Consider the following 10557-nt stretch of genomic DNA (forward strand, 5'->3'; position numbering starts at 1 on the left):
GGCATGAAGTCAGAAGAGGCTACTCAGAGAAAGCAGACAGTCCTTCAGTGAGGAAAGCTGGGGAGGATCTCAACTGGGAGCCCCTACCTGCTGGGTTCCAACCGGGCCAGCAGACTGGCCTGCCTCAGGTTTCAGCCGACGATCAAAATAACATTAAACTGTAAAAGAACTGTGACAGAGAGCAAAGAGAGGAAACAGACAGCTGGAAGGAAGCATCAGGACTGCCTTCCTCTCCCAGACCAGCAACACGGGTTCAGCGTTGTGCAGAATTTACCCAAAACTGGCCAAGAAAAATCCAATTAAGATCCAGCTGGACAGGCCTAGTGACATCTTCTCTGGCAGCTTTGATGATTAAGCAGTGCTTTGTGGTGAAGACACTGTTTTTCAGTTGTCCAGGGGTCTTCCAGGTGCTGAACCCAGCTGGGGAAGTTGTTTTGTTACAGCTGATCAACAGAGAGCTTGTACACTGAGACCAAATCTAAGTGATCAAAGAGATCCCTCCCCTCAAATTAGTAGCAGTAACAAATGAGTTGAGAGAAGAGAGAATGGGGACTAAAATAAGTCTGAAGTCCAACTTCCCTTGTACCCAAAAGCTGTGGATACAGTTTAATTTTAAGTTAAACTTTTATTCAATGTACAATGATAGCCAGCTGCATAGGACATTTTGATATCTGTTACTAAGCGTCTCCGAAAAGGATGCTAATCTAGGGTAAACCATGCTGTGCAAATACTGCCGTTAAACATGAACATAGCTATTAAAACCAGCATCCACTAGGGAAAAAAAAACTATGCTCTCAAAATAGTTTCTAGTTATTTCATAAAAGGAAACCAACACTTAAAGCATAGTAAAAGAAACTTAAAAATTCCGATGTTTCAAGGCTTTCTAGTATTTTTTTTTCTTTAAAAAAAATATACTGGATTAATTTAATGGAAAAAATAGATAAGCTTTTCTATGCAATCTGTCTGGAAAAGATAATGTATTCCTTAGCTTTGAATATACATGATTGTTTTAAAGAGCCACACCTGGCTGACTGCTGATAAACTGAGATTGAAAAAAAATAAAATTCATTAACCTAACAGAAGCCTAATCTGATGCATTCGCAACAAGCATAGCCTCATGAACATTTTACACTACACTAGATGGAAACTTCACCCAAAATGAAGGAGCAATGAATGATCTGCTTTATTCAATATGAAACATAATGATTGTTAACCTCAGATTCATGACTTGAGTTCATCCTTGTTTTTTGTGGTGGTCCCTCCCGAAAGCATATCCTTATCAAGGTTATCCTGTAGATCTGCTGACATGTTATTTGAAGAATTCTCAGTGTCACATAAATCTTTCTCTATAGTGCCTGGGTGATTTCCACAGTCACTGTTCAGATTTTCATCACCTTTTTTTGAATAAGAAGCGTCCTCCTTTCTGTCTGAAGTATCATGAATTTCTTCTGATTTTGGAAGCTGACCAGCATCAGTACCACCGGTCTTTTCACTGTTGTTCTGCCTAACAGCATCACAGTTCATTTCTTGTTCATCCTGGTCATTTTCTTCCACCTTTTTTGTGAGTTCTACCTTCCTTTCTTCAGTTGTTTTACCAGCTGAGCTTCCACTTGCTGATGTATTCTTAGGCTCTTTTGGCTTCTTATGCTTAGAAATAACACTATTGTGAACAGAAATTGGAGATGCTGGCTTTTTATTTGTTTTGCTTCCTTCTGACTTCTGTTTTCTTGTGGGTCCCCAGATAAAATGCTCTGAGGGTGTATAATGTTGCTGGGCAAATCTCAGGAGTTTCCTCCTTTCTCTTCGGTCTCTAATAGTATACACAAAATATTCTAAAGCACTTTGCTTAATGTTGGGAATGGTGTCTTCCACAAGAGCTTCATGGAGAATAAATTTTACCAGAGGAGATTTGAAACTCTCATATCCTAGCTCGCCAAGACTTTTCAGAATTCGAGTGATTCTCAAGTAGTTGTGTTGAGACCTTTGGAAGAAAAGGGTGAAAATTCCATTGAGTCAGAAGAAAACCCACCTTACAGATATAGAACTGGAACTGCAATTCCTCACTCCTTTTTATCACTCCAGGTGTGTACTTCAGGCTTCCTGTACTTTAGGCTTCCTGTACTTTAATTTCTCACAGCTGCTGAAGCTTGCTAGCACCTCCTTTGCTAGATGTTGTGAGTGAAAATTAGTGTCTGTAAAATGCACTGAGGCAACAGGCTGAAAAAAATAAAATCAAAGCGTGTACTGATTTTGATTCCTTCTGCTGTATGTGCTCCTTCTGAGCAGAAAACCCAGTCACTTTATGGGGTCTGTAGCGTATTGCAGTAATGCAGCTACAGAACAGGATTCACTGTACTTCACTTAAGCTATTTAAAAGCTGGGTCTCCAGCCTAGACTAGCTTCCTGCACTTCTGATACAGTCAGTGCTGGGAGAAAAACAGGCACCTCTTGAGAGCAAGTCCCACTGTTGTAAGAAGTGTCTAAGATAAATGGAACAAATGGTCTTCTGGAAGTCCTTGTGAAGAGCTCCTTCCCTCATAAAGTACACCTAAGTAAACAGTAAAACTTAAATGCATAAATTTTAGATGGCTAAAATTAGGTTAAAAGAGTCCCAGTTCCTGACTTAAAATGGTGCGGCCACTCACTGGTGAGAATATAGGAATTACAGGGTAAAAACGTGCAGTGAGTAACATTTGGGCTTCCTGAAACCATGTTTTATCTATGGCCTGACTCCACACCCACATTGGCTTATACAATATTTAAACAAAATTTAAAAATTATTCCCATTACTCACCCAAAATTACCCACCAGAAATTCTACCTACAAGCTTTCAATTAGACAGGAGAACAGAATATTGCAAGAAAACTATCTTAAGGTCTAACGTCAGAGGTGTTAGGAAAGCGATCACAAGATCTGAAGAGATTTTGATACAATTAATCCACATGGGAAAAATTCAGTGCAAACTTATGCTCCACACAATGCTGATGAAAAGCAACAGATGTAATTTGCTAAAAGTTGGGCTAAAGTTTGACTTAATGTGTGTCTAAACCCCTTCAGTTAAGTATTGCAATTAAAAAGTATTAAATACATAGTATTTCATGTTTTGAGGAGGGTGGGAAATCTTGTTATTTAGCTTCCATACAGGTGTGGAGAATTTGATTCTTCTCAAACAGAAATGTGAATACAAAGATAAGCCACTCATTCTTTCCAACTGAGAAGCAGCGCTTTGGGATCAGGTGAAAATGCGTTCAGTAGCATGACAAACAAATTAATTTGGAACTGTGATCTTCTTCAGCACCATCTGAAGCTGTATTTTCAGGGAATTCAGTGATGCCAGTTAGACTGGTAATGGATGAGAAGCACAATCTAAAAAAGGGGAAGGAGGAACGTACACATACAGACACAAACCAGGCATTGACTATTTCTTTTTCTCTTTTTCCTGGCAATCTTTGGAAAATGTATCTTCTCTTTCTCTAGAAAACAAAAGACTAAAGAGATTTTATGGTAATTCTAGAGTGGAGTGCATGTCATTACTTACTCATTCAAATGTTGAAATCTTTCTTGCCAGTTAGCAGCTCGTGCTACGTTTCCAGTTTTATCAATTAGTTTTATTCCAAAAAACTCCAACATCATTTTGTAAGCCAAAAGGAATCTTCTAATTGCTTCTTTTGTTTTCTTGAATTCCTAATAAACAAAGAATACGTCCAAAATTCTAAGTTGCACTAAAGCAAGTACCTCTGCATTGTATAAACCAACTCTATGTAATAAAAAGCAGTTATGTATCAAAATTAATGTGATGGTTTGTATTGAGCTCAATTTGTATTACCTCAATTTCATATGTAGTTAATTCTTTAGCATAGAAGTTCAGACCTTGCTCCCTCAGTGGGAAAAGCCTGTTAAAAGAAAAGGTGCATTACAGCTCACAGTATATGAACACTTAATCAAATTAATGCTTTGAAACAGAAATAGGTAATAAGTGACCCACCACTGTATGTAAGTGTGGTTATGTTCCAGCTTTTCATAGTCTCCTTTCCATTTATTTAGGACTTCTTCGATATAAACCCCTGCATAAAAATAATTTGAAAACTGTTAGGTAGCCATGAAAAACAGCTTTCAGCCACATAAAGTATATGCCATGTTCACATAATGATAGAATACATACTTTAATACTAGAACATATAATTCTCTTTCATATACTATGTGAAATAAGGTCTATTACAGCCATAAACAAATTTTAATTTAAAATTAATTTAGTTACTGAAACTTAATTAAAAATAAGAGATTTATTAAATTTCAGTATAAACAAAACCAACTGACTTATACTGAGTTACTTACCAGCAGAGGGTATGTGACAATAACTTCTGTAAAATATACTTCTCCAAAAGTTCTCATGTTCTAGACCCCTTTACCACACTGACTATAATTAAAAAACCACTTAACATAAAATATTGCATCGTGAATCACCTGTCATTGCTTTAACATGACCAAACTATATATATATCTCTACCTCATCTTAATAGAACAAAGCCTCGACCCTTTAAGACATCTCCCATTCCAGGAATCCCTCCAGCTGCAAGTAACACGATGATTGGGAAATCTTTCTCAATTAGCTGTGGCCAGGAGTCTTGCTGCCATTGCTACCAGTTTGACCTTGGGTTCTCAGGTCATGCTCAAAAAATTTCAGCTTTTAGTTGTCTCAAAACAGTTGCAGAGTTCAGTCAGTTCCTCTTGGAATGACAGTGATAGAAAAAGGGGACGAAGTCCATGTAAAAGGAAATTAATCATTCTTCGCACCGAGACTGCACTCATGGAATTCGGTCATGGGCCAGGGTGCTTTTCCAGGCACTGCACAAATACATAAAGTACATAAAAGGATGTTCCTTGTTCCAAAATCTGCACAGTGTCTTTCCATGACAGTGTTAGCCTCTTTCTACTCTGAAACCAACAGTTTTACTAGTTCTACCACATGGCCTCTCCCTAAGTCAGATAGCATACGAGTGGCCTCAAAAGCCCAAAGCCCCACATAGTCTCCCTGTATACATTTGAGATGTCTTTCCCCCTTCAGTGAAAATTTCCACTTGGGTCTCAATGACAAAGGAGAACTTATCAGATACTTTTCTTCAAGAAATTGAGAAAGCAGACAGCAAAAGGGGCTGCTAAGAACATGGGGTTTCCAGTGCAGGCAAAGCTGGAAAACAACCTTGCAAAGAGGTCCTCCCTCCATCACCACACTGTATACAACCTACATTTCAAGTACTGGAAAACTTGCTGCTTAATTACAGGATGGAGAGACATATAGTCCAGCTCTGAGTCAGAACCACAAGCAAAATCTGTAGGTCATGGAATTAAACTTCAGATCTAGTACTGCACTAGAAATGTCTTTTTTACAACATTCTCCAGTAGTTCAGTCCCTAACATGGTAGCTTAGATTCCCCCTGAACACTCTCACAGATCCATAGACCTAGGTCAAGGTGGTGGCTACTCTCTCTCGTTCTCAGTAAAAACTCCTACGTAACCAGAGCTCACAGCCATCAACAGTTCAGCCTCCATGGCCCATCACCTACCTTTGACAATACCAACTGTGGTTTTCTCCTAAAATATTAAGAGAAATTTTATTCTTTACAAATTTTAGGACGTAAGCCCTTCTCTAGCTTTCATGAGTATCTCTTCTCCTGGCTAATCCTCTTGAATTGCTTCTTCATTTTGCACTTTAAAGGATTTCCCCCTCCTCTCCCAACCTTTTCTGGCTTTCAGTTTCAGGTTCACATGCTTGTCAGGTTCACGGTACCCTTCTCTTTCTTTCTGTATCTGTTCTCTGTGTAATGCCTCCTGAATTTGCTACCTCTGTAGTGGTAATTCACAGATCTAACTCTTCTTCCAGTCAAGCTAAAAACACAGTCTTCAGCATCTGCCTGTGGATATTGAGATAAGGCTCAAGATGATTAAAACAAACGCCTTATCTTTCTTTCACATAACCTGACTTGTTTTCTCTTCTTGTTGCTTAGGATATTATCACTATCTTGCCCAGAAACAGCTCTCATTTTCAAAGTTCCTACATGTATATTTTACATCCTTCTATATAACATTCCTTCCCATCCAGCTTCCTTTCAGAACGTTGACGTTTTGCATCTCGACATCCTCTTTCCAGACCTTGAAAAGAGCCCTCTTCTCACGCTTATATTTAACCTGAATGCTGCAGGTAAGACCATATTTCTAGACTGTGGCTTTTTTACATTGCCTCTTTTTTTTTGCTTTGTATTCTTCCATAGCGAAGCCCTTTTCTGTAACATCAGACAAAAACTATAAGCCTTCACTTCCAAAGCCTTTTGCAACCTGTCCTTTCATACCTTATCAGAATGCATTTGTTGCTATGAGACTGATCCTGCCCCAACAGGACCCTGCCTCAATGGCAGTCTCCATGTCTCACTTCCTCTGTACTCTAATGTGCGCTTCGGTTATTTCCTCCCAAGCTGCTCTCATGCTGAGAGGGTCTTTCTGCAAACACCTTCAATGTAACCTTCTCATCATTCTTTTCAAACTCTCAAAATCTTATTTTTTGGCCTGCATTTTTTTTGCCAACGGCTAAGCTCTCACGTGCCAAGGCTCCTGTTTACCATTCTAACCAAGATTATTTTATTGCCTCCTCCTGCTTCCCCATCTGTCTGCTACCCTCTTGTCTCTCATACTTGGCCTGCAAACTCTCTAGAGTGGAGTTTGTTATCTTTCAGCTCATCCTGTGTTTACGCAGAACCTTGCATAGGAGGTTCCTCCCCACTACCAGAACCACTAGGGACTTTGAGAAATTATTTTATTATTGTTATTTTAATAGTCACACATGAGGTAGTTCCAACACATTCTTTTTCCCTTACACATACTAGGGATAACACCCATATCCCTGTCACTCCATGCAGCAAGAGTTTGTGCAGCACAGTGGAGCAACTTTATCTTTGTTTAATAAAAGGCAGTGCCACTACTGTAAAGTAGCAACACAAACAACGCCCTGTACTACATCATGCTGAAAGTGCATGAGAAAAGCATGCATTTTCACTCTCCCTAGAGCGAAAGCTAACTCTGTTTTAAGCATAACCTGCTCCCACGTTATCAACATGTTACTCCAACATGGGAGGTTCAAGTTGTATGATACATAACTATACACCTTTAATTTGCCAGCACCACAATTACCACTACAGTTTCACTTTGTTACTATTATTAGTGAGCTTTCTTTCATTATCACTATTATTGCCACAGATTACTCACCATCAGGCTTAAAAGGAATTTTATTTTTGTAAAATCGGAGATTGCACAAATCATTTTGATATCGAAGATCTTTAAAGTTCTGCTGAAAGAAAGGAAATAAAACATTATCAGCCTACCAAAACCTATCAAGAATATCCTGAAATTGATGCTGTGCTCTCTGAATAATTTAAGGACAAAAATTTTGGAGTTTCATGAAAACTGGAAATCACTTAGAATTACACATGCACTTAAAGATCCAGTTTAAGGATATGAAAGTTCCTTCTGGCTGACACCTTCTCCTACTGAGGCACAGATTAGAGAAGCAAGCATAACAGCACCTTGACTTTGGTCTCAAGGAACTTCCAAGATGCAAAAAATAATAAATCCAAACTCCATCATCTACCCTCCTCAATGTGCAAGGCACAAGCCTTTTTCTGGGCTCCTGCAGCTGTTCAAAAGCTTACACATCTTACATGTTTGCATGTACACCTGGGATGAAAAGGATGTTGCACTAGCTTCACTCCTCTCACATTGGCACGTTGGGCCTCTGCATCAGTTTTTTGATTCTTCTAACTTCTCATATTTTTTAGGCACCACAAAGGTTTAGGAATGTTTGGGTTGTGTGCTGTCTTCTTCTAAAAAGGCAATTTTAAATGATAAAATATTCTTACTGGATATTGGTGTCGATACTTGTATAAATCTCTTGCTGCGTAGAAGCTTCTCTTTGGCTTGGCTGTCAGCTCAGTTCCATCACCACTCTGAAATAGTTTGAAAGTAGGTAATAACCATACATGAGCACACTAAATAGCAAATTTGTGTAATATTAAAATAATTATTTTTTATTACGGATTTCAGCAATGTAAACATACAGAAGTACAAGTATTTGCCTACTGTTTGGTCAAACACCGAGAATCTCCCTGTTGAATACTTAACACCACACTCTTTAAACCTAAATTGAAAAATATTAATAAAATAAAATACAAAAGCAAGACTATGAAATGTCCTTCCACTGAGACTGAATTTTATTTAAATCAACAGGTTGATTGTCATTTCCAAACACAAGACTTCAAAGTAACCTAGCAAGTGCTAGCACAAGATGAAATAAGTAACTGAACATGAAAATGCAGAGACACTTCTCATTTTGAACAGGAAATCATACTACTTGCAAAGACTATTTGTCATGTGCACATTGACTTAATTGCAATCATTGCATCCTGGGGAAGAAAATGAACAGTCATGGACAAGACACATTGCAGTTTTAACACCTTCTTGAACCATGTTCTATTATTTGTTTCTCAGAACTTAAATTTAAAGCCTATAAGAAGAACCTCTAAACCCCAAAACAAGAACCTGGCTAGAGAAAACACATATGTACAAGAACTTGTACTGGCTCCCAGCTGTTTGGAAGCTGTGACCTGAAACAACCAGAGTCCATCAAGGTCAGCAGAAATAATCCCACTGCCTTCAGAGAACACCTGAAAAAGCTGCATGCATTGAAGAAAAACAGAAAAGGAAGCATTAGTGTACAGAGATTTCAACTTGCTAGCAACAACTTTATTTTCTTTGTAATTTCTTTATAACTATACTTGCAGTGAAGAGTTTCGCATTCTTCAGCCTTGTAAAATAAGTCTCTACACTAAAATCAAAGGCCAAATGAGGGGAAAAAAAAATTCATTCCACACCTTGCAATATATGTGTAATAGCTTAAAGTCAAGTCTAAAAAGGTAAGTTCCCTGTGACTGGACATTTGCAAGACCAGCTTTGACCATACCTACAGGCAAAACACACTTGCTTGAACATGTGACACTCCTTGACGCTCAGTTATCAGCCATTATTATCACCATGTATCAAACAGAAAAGGGAAAAAATGCTTATGCCTATTTAATTTTGCAGTTTCAGAAACAAATATAAACACACCTATCAGGGTAAAAAAAGACCCAGCTGGTCCACCCTGCCTTCAGTTGTAACTCCAGTAAAATTACTGGCAAAGCGAACCTTTATCTCCTTAGGGTCAGCATTTTAAACGTTCCTAAAAGACAGAAACTTGCTCTGAAAATTCCTCCCCTCGGACACACCGAGGAGTCGCAGATCCGTTGCCACGCATGATCCAACATTCATATTTTTAACGCGTTTGAAAGGCCAAGTTCAAGACTACGTTTAATTTAAAGCAGAACCTTCTCTTCAAAAGGCAGCAGCGGGACTGACAAGGGCTTCAAGGCCTCAGTTTGCTCCCTAGAGCAGGTCACCACAACGGGGCGGATCAGCCCATTTCTCCTCCAGACGAAGAAGAGCCGCTTTACCACAAGCCACCGCCGCTCCCCGTGCAAGGGGAAGCTCCCGCGCCTCAGCCGCCGGGGCCCAACCGGGCCCCTGCTCCGGCCCGCCGGTGCCGCAGAGCGGGGATGGCGGGAGCGGCGCTGCCCCGGTAGGGCCCCGGGGCTCGGCTCGGCCCATCCTCCGGCGCCGGGAGCGCCCAGCGCGGCGACAACGACAACCCCAGCCCCAGCCGTCCGGGCCAGCTCCGCGCCCTGCCTTCCCCGCCCCGCAGCGGCCGCTCCCCCCGGCGCTGACGGTACCTGCTCGGGGCCGGTGGCCTCCACCTCTGCCCGCTCCCCCTCCTCCGGCGGCGGCGGCGGGGACGGCGGAGACTCTGGGGGCCGGCAGTCCGCGGCGGGCAGCTCAGCCGGCTCTTCCCCGCCTCCCGCGGGGGTGCACACCCCCTCCTGCCGCCGCGGCTCCTCGCTGGGATCCGCCGCCTCGGGCTCCGAGTCGGTCTCCCAGGTGGAGTCACAGTCCTCCACCGTGGTGGGCTCCTTGAAGCTGACCCCACTCAGCAGGCTGCCCATCGGGCAGGGCAGGGCAGAGCCGGGCCCGCCGCCGCCGCCCGGAGGCCGCGGAGGCCGAGGGCTGGGAGCGGCCGCGGGCTGCCTACGGTTGCGGCATGGCGGGGCGGGGCGGCGGCGGCGGCCGGGGCTGCTCCCCCGCCCGGCCCCAGCCCACGGACACGCGCAGGGCGGAGCTGGAGGCTCTGGGATTTCCACAGGAGACACGCACGTACGCCCCGTCCCCCGCCCGTCCAGGCCCGGCCCGGCCCCAGGGAGACCAGAGCTCCGCAGGGAGACGGCGGAAACCAAGGGGGACTCGTCTTGGAGGGGACCTCGGTGTCCCCGAAGGGTTGCGAGAAGAGCAAGCGGGTGCGGGTGCTTGTCGAGAAGAGCGGGGATGGCGGCTGCCCCTGAGCAGGGGTCTGTGAAGAAGATTCGGTGACAGAAGCATCCGTGTTACCGGCAGCGCGCAAGCACGGGCTGTCCCTTCCGCGAG

The 10557-nt window shown here is 42.4% G+C and overlaps 1 protein-coding gene across 2 annotated transcripts; it reads right to left on the reverse strand.

Moving 5' to 3' along the window:
- Positions 1-1159: 1159 nt before the first annotated feature.
- OGFRL1 (opioid growth factor receptor like 1) lies at positions 1160-10212 on the reverse strand. Of its 2 annotated transcripts, none has more exons than XM_075087071.1 (7): positions 9813-10212; positions 7908-7994; positions 7258-7336; positions 3986-4064; positions 3827-3893; positions 3539-3684; positions 1160-1981 (listed from the first exon to the last, which is right to left on the reverse strand). In XM_075087071.1, the coding sequence occupies exons 1-7, from the start codon at positions 10080-10082 to the stop codon at positions 1222-1224; spliced, it is 1488 nt and encodes a 495-aa protein (XP_074943172.1). In that variant the 5' UTR covers positions 10083-10212; the 3' UTR covers positions 1160-1221. The 2 variants fall into 2 exon arrangements, with proteins under 2 accessions (XP_074943172.1, XP_074943171.1); XM_075087070.1 differs by having other exon boundaries at positions 7258-7339.
- Between the last annotated feature and the right edge of the window lie 345 nt (positions 10213-10557).

This window comes from Phalacrocorax aristotelis, chromosome 3 (genome assembly GCF_949628215.1).
Source record: "Phalacrocorax aristotelis chromosome 3, bGulAri2.1, whole genome shotgun sequence".
Lineage (NCBI taxonomy): Eukaryota > Metazoa > Chordata > Aves > Suliformes > Phalacrocoracidae > Phalacrocorax > Phalacrocorax aristotelis.